The sequence below is a fragment of the Chinchilla lanigera genome, unplaced genomic scaffold (genome assembly GCF_000276665.1).
Source record: "Chinchilla lanigera isolate Chin_1 unplaced genomic scaffold, ChiLan1.0 scaffold00020, whole genome shotgun sequence".
NCBI classification, from domain to species: domain Eukaryota; kingdom Metazoa; phylum Chordata; class Mammalia; order Rodentia; family Chinchillidae; genus Chinchilla; species Chinchilla lanigera.
In genome coordinates this window covers 18747510-18770527 of record NW_004955421.1, presented here as the reverse complement: position 1 = coordinate 18770527, position 23018 = coordinate 18747510, and the positions used below count along the sequence as shown (strand labels likewise).

The 23018-nt window shown below is 44.7% G+C and overlaps 1 protein-coding gene across 2 annotated transcripts; it reads left to right on the top strand.

Moving 5' to 3' along the window:
* Nucleotides 1-3968: 3968 nt before the first annotated feature.
* On the top strand, nt 3969-22799 carry Arl6ip5 (ADP-ribosylation factor-like 6 interacting protein 5). Of its 2 annotated transcripts, XM_005383810.2 has the most exons (4): nt 3969-4090; nt 4390-4780; nt 21170-21387; nt 21858-22799. In XM_005383810.2, exons 2-4 carry the CDS (start codon nt 4605-4607, stop codon nt 22028-22030), a joined length of 567 nt encoding a protein of 188 aa, XP_005383867.1. In that variant the 5' UTR covers nt 3969-4090; nt 4390-4604; the 3' UTR covers nt 22031-22799. The 2 variants fall into 2 exon arrangements, with proteins under 2 accessions (XP_005383867.1, XP_005383866.1); XM_005383809.2 differs by lacking the exon at nt 3969-4090 and having other exon boundaries at nt 4120-4780.
* The last annotated feature ends 219 nt before the right edge of the window (nt 22800-23018 follow it).

Sequence of the window (23018 nt, the reverse complement as noted above, 5' to 3'; positions counted from 1 at the left end):
AATGGAGTACTATTCAGCCATAAACAAGATAAATTAGAGGCTTTTTTAGGTAAATGGATACAGCTAGAGACCGTACTCATAAGTGAAATAAATCAGACCCGCATGTATAAACATCATATTGTCTCCCTAGTGTGAGAACCTGAAGGAGTAAATAAAATCCAAAAGGTGCAATAGATATTGTGAAATGGAAAGAAACTGCTTAAAGGGAAGGAACAACTAGGATGAGAGAAAGAAGAAAAGAAATAAAGGAAGGGAAAAATATATATGTATATACAAGAATAGCTGGGATAATTGTACTGTTGATTTCTGTTGCTTTATTGAAAGGAACTGTTAATGCTTAAATGTTTCTTTCCTTTTTAATTTTTTGACCAATTTTGCATTCTTATATCTTGTAATATGAACAATTTGAAGACAACAATATGCAATATAACAACCATTGTTGAATTCCTATCCTCTTAAGTGAAATTCTGTATCATTTCTACTGTCTTTTTCTTTCTTTTTGAGGCAGGGTCTCACTATGCAATTCAGGCTGGCCTTGAACTCACTTTGTGGCTCAGGCTGGCCTCGAACTCATAGTGATCCTCCTGCCTCAGCCTCCCAATTGCTAGGGTTATAGTCATGTGCCACCGTGCCTGGTTATCTCTACTTTTTTTTTATTCTCCTTAAAAAATAAAAAAGAAATTAAAAAGCTCAGAGTTGACTGTACTCTGTACTTCCTGTAGTAATCTAATGGATTAGTCTATAGTAACTCTGTACTAATCTAATGGAGTAGTCTATAATTGGTTACATACACAGGTTAGTTTATACTTGGCTACATACATTTAGTCATAGTTGTCAGGCAGATGTGTCCAGGGCAGGTTGAATTAGAGGGAGCCATTCGTCATGGAGCAGGAAGGTTTGGGTGAGGGGTCAGGGTTCCAGGCAAGCAGATAAAATTTAGTATGACCTTGACAGGGCTAGCTTGCCCCTTGAAGCAGAGTAGCAAAATAATATTTGTGTAGGCTATTGTGCAGCCGGCCAGCTAGAGCTGAGTCCATTATCTCTGAGTTGCAGCTGGGCAGTTAAGGCCAGCTGAGTCTGACAGCCCATTATGTAGCTATAGTTCTCAAAATTTTCTATTACATTTTATTCTCCATTACACTACCAATTGTTTTCAAACCATAACCAGGACAAAGATTCACTATGTATTCATTTTCACTTAAAATGATTTTATGACAAAAGTAGAAATGTATTTTAAATAAAAAAACTTCCACATTCCAACTAAAGAAAAAAAGAAGCATAGTTAATAGTTTGGAAAAGGAGCAGAAAACAGTCATGCTAGCAACAATTTTATCTTTTCCATTGCTTTATTCTTAAATCTCCTGGGAGGTTTCAGCAAGTAAGTAAAGTGCACTGAACAAATGTTTGCTGGATAGCACCTGCCTGTAATCAGCCAGTCCTACTGTTGGTAACACTCACTGCACAGCTGTGGTCATGCAGCTCTGAACAGTTAGAAGGTGAAGGCTAGTGGTCACAGCTTCGAGGGTTCCCAGCTCTGCAATCCGGCTGCCATCCTGGTTTTGACCATTTTCTCAGCTTCCCCTAACTCCTGTGCTTCAAAATTCGTATTCACTGGGGGAATTCCTCCACACCCTCTGACAAAGTCTAGAAGACCTGAGTTAGTTTTCAGCTGGGTTTTTTGGTCTTTAGTGTGTGGACAGATTTCCGGCACTCTCTTGTATATGATTCTTTGAGTGACTATTACAAATAATCTTGTAAAATATATGTCCTGTTATATATTGTTCTTGCAAAACCCCAAACCATGACAATTAGTATTTCTTGCATTGCAGGATCCCAGAAAGCAGGACACAGCTGCATTCTTTTCCACCATTCGTTTTTTGAGACAGGGTCTCACTATATAGCACAGGCTGGCCTTGAACTCACTATGTAGTCCAGGCTGGCCTCAAAGCCACTGTGATCCTCCTGCCTCAGCCTTCTGAGTTCTGGGATTAAGGTGTGCACCATCACGCCCAGCTTCCCTCCTTTTTTTTTAACCCTCCACAGTGTTTTTGCAGAGGCTGAAAAGGATTCAGAATATCTATTGGCATTTTATTGAACATTTTCAACATTTTCTCCCCGTCACATCTATCTAGACACAGCCGCAACAATAAAATAACAACATGATACAGCAAAGTTAGTGGATGTTTGTTATGAAAGCAGAGAAAACAAATCAGGTTAACACCCTATTAATCTCACCCAGATGAATCATGGGCTGTACTATTATGAACAACAGTGAAGTCTAACTGTGAGCACTGCTTTCCAAAACATTCCTTCATGTATCCTCATCTCTGTGCAGCTGTTCTGTTATCCCCAGTTCCCATGTGAAGAAAATGAAACTGGAGGAGAGTAAATAATTTCTCCCAAAGTCACGCCAGAGAAAGAAGCTCTGAGACTCTAATTTTGCCTTCTCTAACTTCAGCCCCTCCCATTCTTTCAGAAGTGGGAGCACAGAACAGTTTTCACCTTCTAGGACTCGATTCAAAAAACAGCACCAAAGGTTTAGCACTGATTTGGTTCAATTACCAAACTTTCCCCACATCAGTAGCAGTAGTCATTTCTTAGATCCCTACAAGTTCCTTAGCTGCCTTCAGAATCATCAAGGAAAACTAACAGGTCTTCTAGACTTTTAATACAAAGTATATTTGATTGCTTTCCAATTTCTTGAAATTTGCTGATCTCAGTAGGGTAAATTTATTGGGCTAATACAGTACCACTTGTAGGTTGACGGACTGTGTTTTCTTGAATTATTTTTTTTTGTTTGTTTTTTGTTTTTGTTTTTTTCCAGTACCAAGAATCGAACTCATGACCTTGCACTTGCCAGGCAGGCCCTGTGCTGCTGAGCTAAATCCCCAGCCCCTTGAATATTATTATCTTACAATTCTGCCTACTACATTATAAAACTAATCAAAATACAGTCTGCCCACCCCTAAAACACAGATTTAAGCAACTACTGATGGGAATTACTTTTTAAAAATTTTATGGTATGAATAGGTACATTTTTCTTGACTTTATTCGGTAAGCGATATAGCATAACAACTTTACATGGCATTTACACAACGTTGACCTTATATTAGGTAAAGTCGTCCAGAGATGACCTTAAACATACAGAGTATACATAAACACTACATCAGTTTAAATAAAGGACTTGCCCATCTATAGATTTTGGTGTGGGGGTGGAGAAAGGTGTCCCAAAACTAATTCCCCGCAGATATGAAGGGAAGCTTGCACTTTTTCTCATATATTTGATATAAACGATTTATGGTATCAGCACCTTAACTAAAATAAAATGATCTTTTTAGACCTTACAAGAGAATGTGCAAGTAATATATCTCTTGCCAGTTCTTCAGGTTAGGATACAAAACACCTATTAAAGTACTGTGCTTTAGAAGTTTTTACCTCCGGGCGTGATGGCGCTCGCCTGTAATCCCAGTACTGGGTAGGCTAAGGCAGGAGGATCACTGTGAGTTCGAGGCGAGCCTGGGCTAGAAAGTGAGCTCAAGGCCAGTCTGAACTGCATAGAGAGATCCTGTTTCAAAAAGACCAAAAAAAAAAAAAAAAGTTTTTTTTGGGGGGGGGGCTGGGGATTTAGCTCAGCGGCAAAGCGCCTGCCTGGCAAGCGCAAGGTCGTGAGTTCAGTTCCCGGTACCGGAGAAAAACCAATAAATAAATAAATAAATAAAATAAAATAAAATAAAATAAAAAGTTTTTGCCAAATACTGGATTAAAACCAGGAAAGCTTTTTGGGGAGTGAAAGCCACGTTTCTCACCAGAAAATACTTGGGTGCAAAACATATTGGTTTCAGGCAGTCAGTTATATACTTTAAAATGTCAACAACACGCTCAGCGAGAGGGCTGGAGTCGGCCGGAGTCATTCTGTTAGGGTGTCACAGCACACACACAAGAGCACAGAGATGGAAATCACAGAAGAGCGAACAGAACAAACCAGCCCTTCCGCTGCACACGTTCTCCAGTCCCCTTCTGCCAATGTGGTTTCGCGCAGTGACTCACGGTGACAGGCGGAGGACCGAGCACTGCGCTCACACACACCGAGGTCAGTAATACTTATTTTCAACACCAGCTCATCCTGCGGTGACCCTGTGCTTGTCTTTCTTTCCATTCCACATAGATTGGCATCGAACAGCTGCAGATTTTTTCTCTCTCTCTAAGGCACAGAACGCGCTCCTAGGTTCTACGCTCAAAAAAGAAGATTTAAAAAGGGACAGTTTGTTGCCAGGGAAGGCACCGCCACCTCCCTTCAGACAGGCGATTTCCGCTGGTTGCGGTTTTTTTTTTTTTGCGGTCTTGGGTTGCTGTCTTTAATTTCATCTGTATTCTGCCTTTGGTCTCTAGCGCTGTTGCGGCCCCTCTTTTCCTGTAACCAATCTCTTCGAGCCAATCGAGAAGCAAAAAGCAGCAAACACGCCCTCCCGCTCCGGATTCCCTTCGGTCGCTGCCCGCCAACCGCAGAGCCGCTCGAGCGAGGGCCGCTGTCTGCGCTCGCTCCCCGCTCGCTTGCCGCCGCCGCCGCCGCGGGATCCGGGAGGTGAAGCAGGCCGCGCGCAGACATGGACGTGACGGTCGCCCCGCTCCGCGCCTGGGACGACTTCTTCCCGGGCTCCGACCGCTTCGCCCGGCCGGACTTCAGGGACATTTCCAAATGGAACAACCGCGTCGTGAGCAATCTGCTCTATTACCAGACCAACTACCTGGTGGTGGCTGCCATGATGGTCTCCGTGGTGGGGTGAGCGCCGCGATCCGGGCGCGGGGCCGGGATCGGGGCGCGGGGCCGGGATCGGGGCGCGGGGCCGGGGTGCGGGGCACATGGGTCCCGCGCGCCCGCCCTGGCAACTCCTCCGCGGCCCGCCGGCGGCAGCTTGTCCTGAGCCGAGGCCACAGCATGGGGTCCCCTTCCCTTCCCTTCCCCAGCGGGGCCCAGAGGCCGAGGGGGCCCCGCAAGAAGCGGGTGGGGGAAGTCTTGCCACCTCGGATAAGAAAAATTACCCCCCCCCCGGCTTCCGGGATAAGGCTGGCAGCGCCTCAGTCTTTTAAAAATAGGAGGGAAGCAGGCTAACCTTGTCCTGGAGCTGCTGGGTGCCGCCCTTTCAAGCCTGGGGAGGCTGGGTGTGGACGCAGGGGGGTCCTAAAAGGACATCTGGGCGCCTTATCCTCCTAAAGCCTGCCCTACTGTACGAGAAAGCTCCCCTTGGAAGCCAGAGGGTGGGTGTCTGTCTCCTGGTGGCGCATCTCCCAGTGTGGGGTGACTCGAGAACGGGCCCGCTGGCATTTTCTTCTAGGAGTTGCCAGCTAAGGCCACTCTATCTTCACTCCCTGCCCTGGAGTCTTAGGGTACTGAACGCCTTTTCATTACTTGATATTTGAAAAGCACCCTCTGTGAACCAAGATCGCACAGTCATGCGAACATTGTGTGTGCGCGCGCGCTCCCCTATGCCTGCTGCCCTGTGGAAATTGCCTTTTTTCGGTAGCTCACCCTTCTCCCACCTTGGCAAGCTGGGTGGCAATCTTCTCCATCTTGCTGATTACCTTCTACCTATCTTTAAAGAAAAACTACCCCCAGACCTTATGAAGGACTCACTTCCCCTTGAAGCATCTGACACTTCTATTTGAGAGCGGAGGGAAAGAGGAAGCTGGCTGAGGAGCACAAGCAGACAAAGTTGGAGGTTGTGTGAAAGGGTGAATGGGGTGGTGTCTGAGGTTGGCATGCTGTCAGTTGGCTCACTTATTGGGCCACCTCTCTGCGCCAGGCTCAGAGCGCACCAAGATGAATCAGACTTGAATTCTGGCCCAGGGACGTATGGCATTCGCTGAGAAGCTAAAGGAGCAAATACTTAGCACCGAAGACAGGAGAGAACTCACATTTTCCGGGTGTGGTTCAGAATGGGCGTCCCTTACCGAGGCGGAAGCCCGCGCCTGACTTCTAGACAGTCGGAGGGCTCCTTTGTGCTTTGCCGAAGGATTGTGAGCTCTGGGAAACGCCTTAGTGTCCGGAGGGCACGGGCTCCCCAGGACTGTGACTAGGGTGACAGCCAAGGTACAATTAGGGCAGGGCAGGCCTGAGGCCTGAAGCAGCTGACTTTGAACCTTTAGCCAGTTCTATGCCTCTTTTCAAGAACACAAGGAAATTTCTTTACCACAATATAAGCAGTAAATAGATTTGCATGCTTTGCTTTACTTTCTTTTTCTTTACTTTGTAATGAAGCAGGAGGGCATCCTATCTGTTGATCTCTTTATAGGGGTATTTTTCTTGAGAGAATGCCAAAACTTAGATACAGAGCCAGGTTTAACACAGATCAATCAAATGTACAGAAAAAAAAAAAATTATTTTTTTCCCAGGGAGCTATGCTGCCCAGGCAAGACACAAGCTCAGGAGCCTGGTTACCTTGATACAATCCATTTTTTACCAGGAAAACTAGGGCCAGGCCCTTAACAAAATGTAACTCCTTTTCTGTAGTATGGTTTTTTTTTGGTTTTTCTCCGGTACCGGGAACGAACTCACGACCTTGCGCTTGCCAGGCAGGCGCTTTTGCCGCTGAGCTAAATCCCCAGCACCTTCTGTAGTATGTTAAGACACTGACACAGACACTTAAGGAATGTGATTCCCTTTCAAATAGGAGATACTGATTGTCAGAGACATTGCTGAAGGAGAAAGTAGAAAGTATTCATGGAGGTTTTATATTGTTAGGCCAGTGGTAAGTTGTTTTGAAAATTCCATGTGCATAAAGTATGAAATTTCCTTCATACTCCAAGTGAAAGCTTGGTATATAACCTACCATTTTGTATGCATCTATAAACGTACAGTCATTTTTCCCACAAATTATTGCTTTTTTAAATAATAAAAATAAACGTTTATTGAGCACTTTATATACTTTGCTATTTTACTATATTGTCATACAGCCCAGTAAGTAAACTATTGTTATTATTTAAACCCCAAGCTCAGAGAAGTTAAATGACTTACTGAAAGCCACCAAACCAGGCTTGTGCTCTTAGCTACAATGACATTGACATCTGCCTAGGAGTCATGAGATTTGGAATTACAGTCCCTGTAAACTGGAAGAAACCAAATACCTTCAGGGCCAGGGAGCTCAGCTGATTCTGGGACATTCTCATTCTAAAGAGGACTATCTTCTTGGTGATACAATGGATGTGTGGGTCAGAGCTCTGCTGGAGGCTGTTTGTCTGTTTCTCCAGATTGTGAAAATGGTGCCTGATGTTACCTCAGGTAAAGGCTTTGTTCAAAGGGCTCTCCCTCTGTTTGTAAGGAGGCACTTCAGGACAGTTCCTTCTAGCAAAGCTGGAAGGCTTTGAAGGCCTTTGGAGAGCTCTAGTTTTGCTCTCAATCTGGTGTTGAAACCTAAGGTCCTTAAGGATAGAAAGGGCTGGTCCTTCAAGACTGCCCTTTTGAAAAGAGAGGGCAGACCGTGGCAGATGGGCTCCAGACCCAGAAACACTGAAAAGGCGTGCATGCCCCAAGCAGAGCCTAAGAAGGGTTAGGCTAGAGATCATCTGTGTATGAGGAGCTGAGCAGGCAGGGTTTTGGTAATCCATGGTTAGAAGTTTGCTCTTTACCTTCAAAACATGGTTTACCAGACACAGGCCTTCCCCTCGGTAGGTGGTCTATGCATCTGAGGTTAATTCTGGCTAAACCGGTTACCTCACAGCCCTTCTTGAAAGCAGTGTTCCTATCTTCTGACGCTGTAGTGTAAGGTAATGGTTAAAAGCCAGATTGAGCTGAATCCCAACCACCAGTCTCTGGCTGTGTGACCCTGTGCAAGTCACTTAAACCATACCTTACCCCAGCTTTCTTATCTGCACAATGAGGCTAATAATAGTACCCAGCCCACAGGCCTTCTGGAGGATTAACTGAGTTCAGAGCAGCGCCAACCTCCTGGTTTTTGCTCCACAAAATGTTGCTTGCTATTTTTGTCTCTATTCCTGTTATCGAAGATACAGCTAAGCATAGATAGCATCTCTACATCAGGCAGCTTCATCTACCCAAAGCCCATTCCCCACATTCTTTACCTGCTCCGGCAAGACTCTGCCTACATACCACTTCTTTGTGGAAACCTTCTTTCTCCCTCGCTCCCTGTGTTAATTGGGCCCCATATCTGTGCTTATAGCTTTCCTGTTACCCTGTAAGCTTTTAAATTATTCACTTAACTTCACTCTGTACTGCAGACTTCCAGAAGTCACAGTCACAGTCAGTAGGTTGATTATTCTTTTCTTGTCTCGGTTTTGTCTTTTTTTTTTTTTAATCTTTTGAGACAGGGTCTCGCTGTGCAGTTCAGGCTGGCCTGGAGCTCACTTTGTAGCCCGGGCTGGTCTCAAACTCACAGTGATCCTCCTGCCTCAGCCTCCCGAATGCTGGGATTACAGGCGTGCGCCACCATGCCCGGCCCAGTTTTGTAAGCTTTGTTTCTATTCTCTGTCTCCCTGAGACCTGCTATAGAGCAGAGTGATGAGAGCAAAGAATTTAAGTGAATGTAGGATTTCGGCACAGTCATAGAGGCACCTTTCAGTCTACTAAATGGAACAAATTACTTTTTTGAAGTCTGTAGGAACATGAAAACACATGGTATGCTGGGCATGGTGGTGCACACCTGTAATTCCAGCACTTGGGAGGCTGAGGCAGGAGGATCCTTGCAAGCTCAAGACCAGCCTGGGCTACAAAGTGAGCTCAAGGCCATCCTGAACTGCATAGCGAGACCCTGTAGCCTTGTAAAATCTTGGTGCAGTGCTCTGAGCATTCTCAGCCTCAGCATTATTGACATTTTGAGCCTTATGGTTCTTTGTCTTGAGGGTGTTTGGATACCTACCTTCATCCTGGCCCTTTATCCACGTGATGCTAATAGCACACACACCCTCCAGGCTTGACCTTTAGAAATGTCTCCTGTAGACACGTGATGGTGATAACAGCTACCCTACTACCCCAGACATTCAGGATGACTGCTCTATATGCCCACTCATTAAATGCAAGGTCCTACTTGTAATCTTATTGGTTGACCATAGTTTTGTCCCACCTCACCCCCATCCTATGATTTTCCATTGGGTCGATATTACCTAAGTGACTACACTTATAATCTTATTGATTGGTTATAGTTCTGTCCCACTTTAAGCCCTCCTTACCTTGTGGCTTTGCTCAATAAAACACCTTTGAGAAGCAGGGTTGGTGGGCAACCCACTTTCCGGGCCCCCTTCTGTCCCTCTCAGAGAGCTTTTTTCCTCTCAGTAAATTCTTCCTACTCTTTTGTTTTGTTTTGTTTTGTTTTTGTCTTTTTGAGACAGGGTCTTGCTGTGCAGTTCAGGTTAGCTTTGAACTCACTTTGTAGCCCAGGCTGGTCTCAATTCACAGAGATCCTCCTGCCTCAGCCTCCCGAGGGCTGGGATTACAGGCATGCACCACCACGCCCGGCCAAATTCTTCCTGCTCTTAAAAAAAAAATGGAAAGTTCTTCCTAACAAGCTACAGAAGAGAGTTTATGGCAATTACCTAGCAAAACAACTCCCAGTTCCTGATCTTTTTTTTTCTTTTTTCTGTCTTTTTGAGACAGTTCAGCTCTTGAGCTCACTTTGTAGCCCAGGCTGGCCTCCAACGCACAATGATCCTCCTGCCTCAGACTCCAGCGTACTGGGATTACAGGTGTGCACCACCACGCCCGGCTCTGGTTCCTGATCTTTCATACATGAGAGTGGATTTGAAACTTCACACATCTTTGATTATTATTCTTAATTTATTAAATTTGTTATGCTATCATCCTTTAATTAGTCTGCCTGGAAGACTGTACTAGTTCTACAGATGCAGTCTTTTTTGTTTTTTGACAGAATTTTAGCATTTGCTCTTATTAATTTTCTACTCTAAAGTTCACTTGCTCTAGAAATGCACTGCTATAAAATAGCAATTAAAAGATTTAATTGGTATGAAGCACACCAAGGCCTAGCAAGTTGTAACACTCAGACATTAGCTGCTTTTATTATCACATTAAATCCTAGATCACAGGCTTATTGAAAATGCTTACAACTTGTGTCTTCTCTTAGGCAGCAATATGAGGTAATATACTTTAGTGATATTGTCCGAGCTGCCAGTTGTGTTTCTTACAGAACTTTGCTTCCCTTGAGGACTTCAGTTTCTTTTTGAGATTCAGGTATCACTTTAGAAGAGATTAAATAACTTTTAAAGTAGCATGAATAACAAGTTGAAAATGTGTGTTTTGCTGACAATGGCTTTGAATCCTTCAAACTAAAAAAGGCCAGAAGTCTAAGGTCAAAAATTCCATTACTTTCTCCATCCTGACATTAAGACATTCTTTTCAAAGTAGGGCATGTTGGCGCACACCTGTAATTCCAGCTGAGGCAGGAGTTCAAGTTCTAGGCCAGCCTGGGGCATATTAGTGAGTCCAAGGCCAGTCTGAACTACAGAGCAAGACGCTGTCTCAAGAAAAGAAAACAAAATAACAATAAAAGACGTTCTGTTCATATGCACAATAACAGAAGTCCCTGCCTCTTTTTGCAAAGTAAAAAACAAAGGCAAGAGTTAACTGCACTTGCTATTTAAGTACAGAGCACATGAGACATTCCAGTTGCGGGGTGGATTTCTAGGCTGCTGAAAGATTTCAGAAGAAATCTGTTGAAAGAGTGGGAACCAGGAGAGTTTATGAGAACTGCAGAATCAGGCCCTGTTTCAGACCCACTGGTTTAGACTACATTTTTTTTTTCCGGTACGGGGAATTGAACTCATGACCTCTCGCTTGCCAGGCAGGCGCTGTGCCGCCGAGCTAAACCCCCAGCCCCCAGACTACATTTTAACAAGCATCTTAAATGGTGCATAGGCACATTGGAATTTGAGAAGCACCTGTCTGATCTGGCTCAAAAGAAACCCTGACAAAACTTAAATAAATACGCTTATATCCTCAGCTGTCACCCTCAGGGATTCGAAGTGTGTAGTGTTTGGCTAGGTCCAGAAACCTGTTGTTTTTCCCCCATTAATTCCCCAAGTGCGATACGTGTAAACTAAAGTTACTAATAGTAGTTTGGTTTGTTACAAGGAAGTGAGATAATTTTTCAATTGAACCATATTGCAAATATTTTAAAATTTAATATTTAAAGTCTATATTTTATGCCGACTAATCTTACAAAGTGTTGGATTTCAATATATTTTCACACATGAACGTGACTTATTTTGATCATATTCATCTCCATTACCCTCTTTTACACCCTTTCTCCTTCCGCCTCAGTGCCTTCCTCTTCTCTAATAATAGTCTCCTTTCTACTTTCATGTCTTTTTTTTCAGGTTCCACATATTTCATTTAATGTGATGATCTCCAGGTGTGTCAGCATTCCTGAAAAATGCCCTGATTTTGTTCTTTCTGGGTGAAGAACACCGTACTGCATATATGTATATGTGTATATATATATATATATGCGTTCTTCTGTTGGTGGGCACCTAGGCTGCTTCCCTGTCTTGGCTATTGTGAATTATGCCGCAGTAAACATGGGTGTGCGGGTATCCCTAGAGCATGCTGACCTCGATCCCTTCTGGTATCTACCGAGGAGTTGGGGGTCATAGGGTAGCTCTGTTTTACCTGGGTCATAGGGAGCTCTGTTTTTAGTTTTTGAGGAACTTCCATACTGATTTGCGGACTGGCTGTACTAATTTACGTCCCCCCACCCCAGCAGTGTAGAAGGGTGCTTCCCTTCCCCATCCTCACCAGCATTTATTGTTTTTCGTATTCTTGCTGATAGCCATTGTGACTGAGGTGAGATGGAATCTCAGTGTAATTTTTGATTTAAGATTTTGAACCTGTTTTCATATACTTATTGGCTATTAGTCCTTATTTTTTTGAGGCGCCTCTGTTCAGGTCATATGCCCATTGACTGGGCTGTTTGCTTGGTGTTAAGGTTTTTTTTAAGTTATTACTTTTATTAGTACGTGTTTGTGGTACAAAATGATTACATGTCGGCACACGGCCATAACACATCTTTTTTTTTGGTTTCGGTTTTTTTTTTTGCCCCCCTCTGGTATCGAGAATTGAACTCACAACCTTGCACTTGCAGGCAGGCCCTGTGCCACTGAGCTAAATCCCCTGCCCCCATAACACATCTTAATTGTTATTATGTTCCTATTCCCTCCCCTCTCTGCTTCATACTGCAAATTTTCTAAAGTTCTTTTATGTGTGTAGGGGGGAGGGCGCTGGTGACCAAACTGAGGGCCTTCACATTAAGCTACAACCCCAGCCCTTTCTTGTTTTTTATTTTGAGACAGCGTCTCACTAAGTCACTAAGTTGCTCAAGCAGAAGCCAGAGGATCTCAAGTTCAAGCCCGGCTTAGTCAACTTACCAATTTAGCATGATTCTGTTTTGAAATAAAGAATAAAAAAAGGGCTGGGGATGTAGCTCAGAGCAAAGGCCTGGGGTTCAATCCCCAACACCACCACCAACAAAAGCAAAGACCTTTGCAGATAGCATGAACAGCAATCTGTTTATGCTAAAACTAGTGGAAATCTTTGAGATTAGTCCATTTCAATGCCAGCTGTACAATATTACTTTCATTGTGTTGCTGCATTCCTTCAACCAAAAGCAGGAAGCACTTAGCACCTTTTCAGCCCTGTGCTAGGAGACAGAGCAGAAAGTAAGACAGCCGTGACTCCTGCCTTCATGGAGTGTGGAGTCGGGATCAGGAGGATAGTGCTGAACACCTTAGAATTAATTTTTACTCAAGTCTACCACATTACAGAAATACATACCTGTGTAAACACATCTCTTCCTGCCTCACCTCATCTCTCCTCTGTGATTCCAAACTGTGAGACTCTCAGGGGTTGGGAATAGGGGAGGCGTTATTAAATTTTGTTTATCCTCACCCACATGGACAAACACTTAGCTATCTAGTGCCAGATAATTGAGGCCCTGAGGGTACGGTCAGGAATACAGCTCCCCCCAGCCTTCCCACTCCTCCCAGAATTAACCTCCTCTGCCCTCCCACACGCCTTTAATTTCCCTGGATGCGAGGCAGGTACAATGCTGTCATGTCTTCTGATGGGGCCTACATTTCTCCTGAGTATAGAGCTTTAAAACATCTACTAACTCTCAACTGTTTAATCCAAAGTTCTTCCTCTGGTGAAAACTATCCTTTATGAAGTCACCTTCTGACACTGTTTAACCTTGTTCTTGGTTTCCCCCACCTCAAATCCCTACTATTTATTTTCTTGTGTTTTTTGAGACAATGTCTGGCAACGTAGCTCAGGCTGGCCTTGAACTCGTAATCCTCCTCCCTTGCCTCCGAAGTGCTGGTGTTACAGGTCTGTGCCACCACACCTAGCTGCTTTTTTCTTTTTTAATGTTTCCTGCCACCGTCAACTGGTTGGTAGTTTCTGTTTCCTCTCCCTAGAAAGGACTTACAAATTTTTATAGCTGTGTAAATAAATGAGTGTATTCTAGGTGTTTGGTCCCCCCTTTATTTGGAGGCAGAAGCTATCAGCAACTTAGGAATACAGAATTCTGTGTAGGAAATGTGGTGTGTGTGTGATTTTTTCATGTTTTTTTGTGGGTTTGTTTGTTTGTTTTGTCTCGCTATACAGTTCAGGCTGCCTTTGAGCTCCTTTGTGTTGCCCAGACTGGCCTGGAACTCACAGCAATCCTCCTGCCTCAGCCTCCCGAGTGCTAGGATTATAGGTGTGCATCACCACGCCCTGCAGAAATGTGGTTCTAAGAGGTCAAGATCCAGTTCTTGGCCTATTTACTTAGTACCAAATCAAGCAGCAATATTTGAAACTTCTTATTATTTTTCTTTTTGAACAAAAGAATTCTACCTTTTATGACTCATCTTCAGGGTGCTCACTCTTGACGCCTCTTCTGTCTCTTGCAATGAGTTTTTCTTTCTGTTTCAGGAAATGTTTCAAGGCCACCTGTGGTTTTAGGCTGGCTCCCATTCTGCCAGCATCTACTGAAAACAGTAGGATTTCCTGCCCCTGCTTCCATGCCGCATTTGGTCCTGGAGACACCTGGCAGGCAGACAGCCCATTTAAAGTAGAGGACCGGGGTTTTGGGTCCTACTTCTGCTAATCTGCTTCACAGCCTATTGCCAGAGCTCCCCACTGTCTCAGGGAAGACCCGAGAATGCAGACATCAGTAGCACCTTTCCCCTCTCCGAGGCTCCGTAGGAACTTGCCTTGTGACAGAAATTCTGCACGGCTTGGAGGACCAGGCCTGCCGAGGCAGGAGTCTCTCCTCTGCCCCATCCCCACTCCTCCCCGCCAGTGCCGGGTCACAGTTCCTCCCCCAGCCACGTTGCCCTTTTGCCTCAGTCGGTCATTTCCCAAGTATCCCCTACAGTTGCATCAGAATTCAGGTTCTTTTTCCCACTGTCGCATTTCCCTTTTTCCCTTATCACAGGCTCTGAGGAACAAGGACAAAGACTGTTTATTTCCCTCATCCTATTTAGTATCCAAGGAGAGTAGTAGTGGTTTGTCCAAGGTAGCGCCAGGGCCACTTAACTCACAGCCCTGGCCACTTGCTGAGCGTGGACCCTGGTAATGTGCTAGCTTCTTACCTTTGTTGTTTCTTTTTTTTTTTTTTTTTTGATTTTTCTCCGGTACCGGGAACCGAACTCACGACCTTGCGCTTGCCAGGCAGGCGCTTTGCCGCTGAGCTAAAACCCCAGCCCCACCTTTGTTGTTTCAACACGTGTTTATTGAATACCTGCTCTGAATCGGGCATTGTGCTGGGCGGTGGTGGCTGAGAGTGTCCTGGTCCCTATCCTGAGGGGCTTCATATCTGGCTGGGGCCAGCAGTAGTCATTTCATGTTCTTTGAAATGAATGTAAAACCGTCACAAGTGTTGTAAAGAAGAGGCATATGGTGCGCCGCCTCTTTCGGGGAGGCTGAGAAAGGCTGTCTGAGCTGAGACTTGAAGGAGGCGGAGGGAATCAGGCAGAGAACAGCTCCTGCTCAGGCCTAGGGGCCGCCAGGAAGCAGAGGCAGCTCCGAGTGCAGAATCAAGAGAGCATCTAAGAAAGCTGGCAGGCAGCTGCGGCTCGCCCTTAGGGGTCTCTCATGACAGTCACTCAAAGCGCCTCCAGCTCGCAGATGCAGCTGAAGCCAAATTGCACACTTGGCCAGTGGAGCGTGGTCTGGACTCCAGGTCTCACCTACCCCGGCAGCCTCCCTCGTCCCAGGGACTACCTTTCCTCTGTACAGAGGCAGCCCGGGGTTAGACGCTGCCGTCCTTGTAGAACATAGAATTCTGCTTTTGGGTCTTACTAAGTTGACCAAGTTTGGCTCAAACTTGTAATCCTCCTGCCCCAGCCTCCCAGAGTGCTGGGATTCCAGGTTGTACCATCACACCCAGTTAAGAATTTTGTTTTTATTCGAAAATAAATAAAAAGCAAGAAAAGGTACGGGTGCATTCATATTTGCAGTGATCCACAGCAAAGCTTCGCCGATGTAGAGAAGCGCGCTGTAAGTAAGCTGACCTCCCTCTGCTCAGTGAGTCGGCCTTTCTCAGAACCACGCTTCAAAAATAGCTTTTTGGGTTAGAAAGCTGGAACTCAGTGCAAAGCTGCTGCTCTTGCTGAGGAAACATTTTCCCACCTCTTGGCTTCCTGGGAGGCTCCGCAGCCAAATGGACACTTGAATTGACCTGAGGAGCCCTGGGATGGTAAATTTTATGGCCGACTCTGCAGCTGATGGCTTTGGACAATGTTGCTGCCTCGCAGCTCACTTAGTTACTAAGTTGCCGCTGGCTTCCATGTAAAATGAGGTGAGTTTTCAAGGGCCTTCCTGGCTCTAAATAAAACTCTGTGACTGGCCAGGACTTTCCCACCCTCAGCAGTTTGTGCTGAAATTGTAGCTATGGCTAGCCAAGTGCTGTGGCAGGGTTAGGATACCGTGCAGCACGCTCAGACCCACTGTCCTTCAGCAAGAGATGAGTTTGCTGAGGGACTTCCCAGGCTAGTCTTTAGCTGCTTACTACAGCTGGAACTGGCTTACTACAGCCAGTTAACAACACAGAGTGGGTTGCACTGTGAACCACCTTTATAACTAGCACTCTTCTTTTTTCCTTTCCCCACTGGGTCCCTATGACTGTGTGTTTCTCTGGGCATCATTCATTCATCTGCCTAATGGCACTATGCTGATTCATCCTTTGAGACTCTGCCACAGAAGTTTGTGATAAGCCAGGCACAGTGGTTCATGCCTGTAGTCCTAGCACTCTTGGAGGCTGAGGCAGGAGCATCCTAAGTTCAAGGCCAGCCTAGTCAACTCAGTGACTTAGTAAGACCTTGTTCCAAGGTAAAAAATATAAAAAAGGGCTGGTGATATAGCTCAGTACAGAGGCCCTGAGTTCAATCTGCAGTACTACCACCACCATCAAAAAAAAGCCAGGCATGGTAGTGCACGCCTGAAATCCCAGCACTTGGGAGGCTGAGGCAGGAGGATCGCTGTGAGTTCGAGGCCAGCCTGAGCTACATAATGAGTTTAAGGCCAGACTGAATTATATAGCAAGACCTTGTCTCAAAAGACCAAAGGGGGAAAAATTATGGTGGATTTCTAAACTTACTTTGCAACCATAAATGACCCCACTATAATTTCTAACTTTACAAATAGCATTTATTTATTGGAATGGGATAACTTACATATATATCTTTTTATCTCATGATAGAAACCATATTTAATGTTTCTGGTTTGCCCAACTAGGTCCTATATCCAAATGAAGTGTTCTGTCTTTCTGTTCCCATCCTCCCACCTTTAATCTTCCGTGTCTTCTCCCCGCCCTCACTGGTGCGCATCCTCCCTCCGCAGACGAGGGCTACCGGTAAATGAAACCACCCAGCAGGGTCCAGTGACAGCTGCCCGTGTGAAAGATGAGAGGCACATGTGTAGAAACTTTTATCCTAAAAGGTTCCCAGACTTGGTCTTGACGAACATGACCAACAGCCCAACTGTTAGCTACAAGCACCTCAGACAAGAACTGGTTCCCTCACGTTGTACTTGCTGGAAAATGGAATTACTCGTGTGTGTGTGTGTGTGTGTGTGTGTGTGTGTGTGTGTGTGTCTTTTGCTCCAAGCCCAGGTGGGTAGTGGGGCACTGGTAGACATTTTACCTCTTCTCAGGATGGAATCGATGTCATGAGAACAGGGAACCATGTTTCATGTTCTGTTGCCTGCCCTCTCTCCCCTGCAGTAGGGGTAGGTGAGAGCTGGAGTCCAGCCCACGCTCCACTGGTCAAGTGTGCAATTTGGCTTCGGCTGCATCTGGGAGCTGGAGGTGCTTTGAGTGACTGTCATGAGAGACCCCTAAGGGCGAGCAGCAGGGAACAGAGGGCAGGCAACAGAACATGAAACATGAACAGGGAAGAAATTCATTTCTCCTCTGAATAACTTTGTTAATTTTTTCCAGTTTGGTTTTTTTTGTTTGTTTGTTTGTTTTGGTCTTTTTGAGACAGGGTCTCGCTATGCAGTTCAGGCTGGCCTTGAGCTCACTTTGTAGCCCGGGCTGGTCTCAACTCTCAACAATCCTCCTGCCTCAGCCTCCCGAGTGCTGGGATTACAGGCGTGTGCCACCACGCCCAGCATTTTTTTCCAGTTTGGAAGCTTGGTTACTTTCTAATTATAGACTGTGGCTGGGCGTGCTGAAAACTAAAACCAGCTGTACGGGAGTCCTCGCTCTGTTCTTTCCCCGTGAGCGTGAGCAACAGGAGCAGGTGAAGAGCAAATTTGGAATTGCTTGAATCTGGCCTGGAGTCTCATTGTTCTTTGATCTCCGCTTTATTTAGATAGATATTCAACATAGATATGCACTTTACTTGTTCAGAGGAAAATAGAAAATCAAGTTGAATTTGAGAGCGTCTGCTTCATGAGTTATTGTTTTAATAAGTATTTTAGAAGAACTGAGTAGGAGACGTGTGATGCTGTGCTGCCAGCCCCCCGTTTCCTGTGTGCAGTTTATACAAAGGAGTTTCCTTAAACTTTAACCCTCCGTTTAGTCGTGTTAATGTTCACCTTTGCTTTTCTTTACAGCTCAGAAATATTTGGGGGTGGTCTAGGTTAAAGCTTCTGTAAAAGACTGCGTTTCTTCCTAACCTCTCCTGTTTCATTTGTCATTTCTAAACATCAAGTGTTGCTTTCTTTTTTTAAACAGGGACTTGCTATTTAGTCCAGGAACTAATGAATCTTGTGCCTCAGCCTCTGAAATGCTGGGACGATAGATTAGACTTGTGCCACCGTGCCTGGCTAGGTGATTTTAATTATTCAAATAGTACGTGGCCACTGGAAAGCTATGAAAGCGGAACGAGAAAGGTGGGAGTAAGCTCGGCAGGATGGTCCTACCCAGTGTGACTACGGCAGTCTTTTAGTCGAATTCCTCTCTTTTTGGTACTAGGAATGAGATTTATTAATCTGGGAGAGTCTGGGGGCCGCTTTTGCTGAGTCCCCACTGCCTGTTCAGGAGGGTACTGCTTTTGCCGGCTTGATTCTGTCCTTTCTTTAGGCCTGCAGGGAAATTTTTGTCTTTCCCGGATCAGTTCCAGGGCTCCATCAGGAGATAAGGCCTAACCCAGTAACATCAATCAGAGTGCAGGGAGGCTGAGCAGACCCTGGTAAAGCAGAACTGCAGGGGAGAGAGGGCAGGCAACAGAACAGCCCCTGTACTGAATGTTGGGGAGAGCTTGGGGAGGAATCCTTGCTTTTATATTTACTTTTTTACATGGTCCTTTTATTTCTGATTGCAAAATAATAAAATTTTCTACTTCTGAGCTACCTCACATATACGAGAAATCCATATAACAAAGAACAAATTATAGTTGTTTTTGCCCACTCCTTGTATTATTGATGTTTTTGCACTCTATTAAGTGTACTTCAACTTAAGTGTACTTCACTCTATTAAGTGTATAAAAAAATAGCTTTTTATACCGTACCTCAACCCACAACCCAGGCTTGGCACAGGTCAGAGTCAGCGGTCCATCCGCACCTGGCCCCTCCCTCCAACACCTTTAATAGAATTTCAGTCATACACCTCATCCGGTCCAAACCATGGCTCCCGGCGCAGTGGGCAGATTCGTCTTCCCCAAGCCCTCCGGATGATTTTTTTTCCCCATGCAAATGATTCCTAAACATTTTTCCTCATAAATACCATGCATATGAACACTGGTACGTCTCAACTTCTGCGATTTTATTTATTTCCCTAGATTATATTCTGAGAGAGAGATTTATTGGCTTGAAGGACTTAGAAGGGTTTTGAATGAAATAAGCAAACTGTTATTATGGGGCCTGGTATTAATTATATTCTTCTGTTCTTACCCACTGTTCAGCTGCTTTGAGTGGAAACTTTTATCTTTTGCACTGCAGTTTTACATTGGCTATATCACATGATTTCACCCAGTAAGGTGTGAAACATTTCCACTCTATTTAAAACTGTTTAAAATGGTTTATATGTCTCTGTAGGCAGAATCAGAGTTAAAATTTAAAGGCACTTTAAAAAAAGAATTGTTGTTATCCTAAATATGAATCCAAATATCAGTTGGAATCCTTTGTCCACTCCCAGTCAGGGGAAAGCCAATCCGCCCTGTGGGCCGAGAGTACAGTGCAAAGCCTCCCACCCTCTTTGTCCTCCCAAGGGAAGTCCTCATGGGTTCCAGGATGAAACGTCAACGTCTGTTGTACCTGCGCACCCCAGTGTTTTGTTAATTAGGTGTCCTTTACACAGTGAGCTGGGGCTGAGGACTGCAATGCCCAGTCATGGTGGTTTGTGAAACACTCAGTCTAACTTGCTTCTTCGTTGTGTTTTCCCCATCCTCAAGACGTATGTGATGGCTGTCACGTGACAATGGCTCACATGACAGTGAGTCTGGAGGCCATGTTGCTTGGGAATTTGAGTTGATGACCCATTTCCTCGAGATGTTTTGGGCCTCCTGAAAGATTGATAATTGAGCCATGTGTTGTGGCACCCATGTCTAATCCCAGCACTCGGGGAGGCTGAGGGAGGATTACAAATTCAAGTCCAGCCTGGGTAACTTAGGGACTTGGTGAGACCCTGTCTCAAAATATTTTTTTTTTTACAAAGTGAAATGCAGAGGTCCTGACTCCAACCCTCAGTACAGAAATAAAATACATAAAATGAAATAAGAAAAAATGAGAATGGCCTTTCTATGTCAGGAGTCATATACTCGAATGCCTCCTTGGGGCAGCAGGTTATGTAAGAAAGCCATTCAGGCCAGCTGTGAGAAAAGCAGCGACGGAGGATATCACTTTGGGTCCCTGTATGAAGGGTCCAATAGAGAGAGGTGGGGGCTGGAACAAAATGGAGAGCATTCATTCTGTCTGAAGAAGAACACACGGAAAAGTGGGCCTCAGGGTGTTCGATTTTCTTTTTCCAGAAAGAAATCCCAGGTCTTACAGATTTTTTTTCCTTCACACGGAGAGTCAAGTAGAAGTTTTTAAACACATGCCCCAGAAAAAATGACTGTAGACTGGTTGTGGACCATGGAGACCATTGTGTGGCCCTTCTACTACATTCGTCCATTATGATAACCTTTATGAAGATTGAACTATGCCCTTAGAGCTAAGAAAGTACAGCCTGCATCCTGTGCTGGAGCCCAGAGGTATGAAGGTTAGACACAGCACCTCCGCCAGTGTGATGGCACAGGCTTGTACTCTTTGAGGCTAAGGAAGGAGGATCTTAAGTTTGAGCCCAGGCCTGGCAACTTAGCAACGTAGCGAGACCTTGTGTCAAGATAAAACAATGTGAAAACGGGCTGGGGGTGAAGTTCTGTATGAAGGCCCTGGGTTCAATTTCCAGTGAAACACACACACACACACACACACACACACACACACACACACAAATAAAAAAAGAGAAGCTGTCATTTTTAAAATTGTCAGCCTCTAGTAAGGCAGGCTGACCACTTTGGAGGGAGTCACACTGCTCCCACCGTTTTCTAACCTGTGAAGCTGCTTCTTTACTTGAGAAATAATTAAATGTAGCTCATGGCATTAGGAGGATTTCATGTTCCAACTTAGGCGCAGGGCTTAGGAAGTACTCAGTAATTGTTTGTTACTCCTCCTTCTGGTCTCCTTTCTCCTGCTACTCCTACTGCTGAGAGAGCCTCCCTGTTTTTCTCCCTGCTCCAGGTTTCTGAGCCCCTTCAACATGATCCTTGGAGGAATTGTGGTGGTGCTGGTGTTCACAGGGTTCGTGTGGGCTGCCCACAATAAGGACATCCTCCGCCGGATGAAGAAGCAGTACCCCACCACGTTCGTGATGGTGGTCATGCTGGCCAGCTATTTCCTCATATCCATGTTTGGGGGAGTCATGGTCTTTGTGTTTGGGATCACTTTTCCTTTGTTGTGTAAGTGAACCTGAGTTTTCTTTCTCTGGTATCTGTCATAAGAAAATGTAGGTGTGTTTGTCCAATGGGAGTTACATAACCCGCTCCTTATATGTGTTGGCGTATCTGCTAAAGTCTGCAGAATTTTGCAAAATAGCAGACAAAGGCCTAATAATAGTTCCTTCATTCCACAAATAGGTATGGGTACTTGCTGTTGTCAGACACTTCGGGAGACGCAAGAATAAATAAAGCACAAACAGGTCTCAAGCCGTATAGCACAAACTGCTGTAGCCTACACTGGGCTCTACTCTTGTTTGATACTAGAGTCTCTTCCTAATTTTTAAGTGCTTGACTGCTGAGATCAATAGAAGAAACAGATTGGATCGCAGCTAAGTGAGGCAGTGCAGTAGAAGTGGGAAGCGCGGGAGGGGAAAGAATGTGACAAAAGAGAATTCTTGTTTTGGTGCTAATTGCGGACCCCTTCCTTGCAGTGATGTTCATCCACGCGTCCCTGAGACTTCGGAACCTCAAGAACAAGCTGGAGAATAAAATGGAGGGCATCGGTGTGAAGAGGACGCCCATGGGCATCATTCTGGAGGCCTTGGAGCAGCAGGAGGAAGGCATCAGCAAACTCACTGACTATATCAGCAAAGTGAAGGAATAAACCTTTCTCCTGGGGACAGGGCTGCAGCTGAAATTGAGTTGCAATTTGTCCTCGTCCAGATCTACTTTTTGTTTGTGTTTTTTAAATAGGAGGTGCACGTTTTACCACCCAGCTACCTACGGCAGCATGCACGTGCTGGCCCTACTCTTAACATCTGTGATGTCACCGAGCCAAGTCCTCAGAAGCTGAACGCAAACCACCCTCCTGTTGTCTGAGGTTTCCAGTGTGGTAATGACAGAGAGCTATGGATTCTCCAGCAACAATATGGCTATCTCGTAGGGAAAAAAATAATTGTAAAATATCAAGGAAATAGAAGTCAATGAAAAAGCTGTCAAAGGAAAAGAAAAATAAATAAAAAGAGAAAAGGCTGTCAAAGTAGATGACATCATGTATTAGAGCGTTTTGATTCCTTCCTGGCACCTTCTCCAAAATTCCGTAGGATGGTATTGTGTGAGGTATCAGTTAGTTTAGTTTGTATTATTATTCTTCAAAAAAATCAAAGATGATTCTATCATTTTGCTGCCTGTTTGACTTGCAGTATAACTGGATGAGCCAGTTGTTTATACTTTGTTTACGAATATAAAGGTAGCTGTTTAGGAGAATATTTTGTTAAATTTTTGTAAATTTTTGAAATGCTGGTAATGTGTGTTCACCAGCAGGTATTTGTTGCAAATTTTGTTATCTTCCTTGAGGTTACAGCTGTGTAGCCCGTATTATTCTTGGCTGACTTGTTAAAATACAAACAAAATAAAACCAAACTTAAGTTCTACTTATATTGCACATTTTTTTGTTGTTATGAAGAAAAGATGTCCATGGTCATGTTTCTGTACGTTTTTCACTATTTCCTTTTAACTGGAGCATTAAAAAAGTAATGAATGTGCATTTTATTAATTTCTTAGGGGGACAAAGAGGACAATACTAGCTGATATTTTAAAATTTTAAAAACATCTTTAGATGACCAAGCCCAAAAGCCTTTTTTTTTTTATTT

What these genes read in the sequence shown, in the direction of transcription:
- Arl6ip5 (XM_005383810.2), top strand. Translation starts at nt 4,605, where the DNA reads ATGGACGTGACGGTCGCCCCGCTCCGCGCCTGGGACGACTTCTTCCCG. An exon ending in ATGATGGTCTCCGTGGTGGG is followed by an intron (nt 4,781 to 21,169) that starts GTGAGCGCCGCG and finishes TCCCTGCTCCAG; the next exon opens with GTTTCTGAGCCCCTTCAACA. An exon ending in GATCACTTTTCCTTTGTTGT is followed by an intron (nt 21,388 to 21,857) that starts GTAAGTGAACCT and finishes CCTTCCTTGCAG; the next exon opens with TGATGTTCATCCACGCGTCC.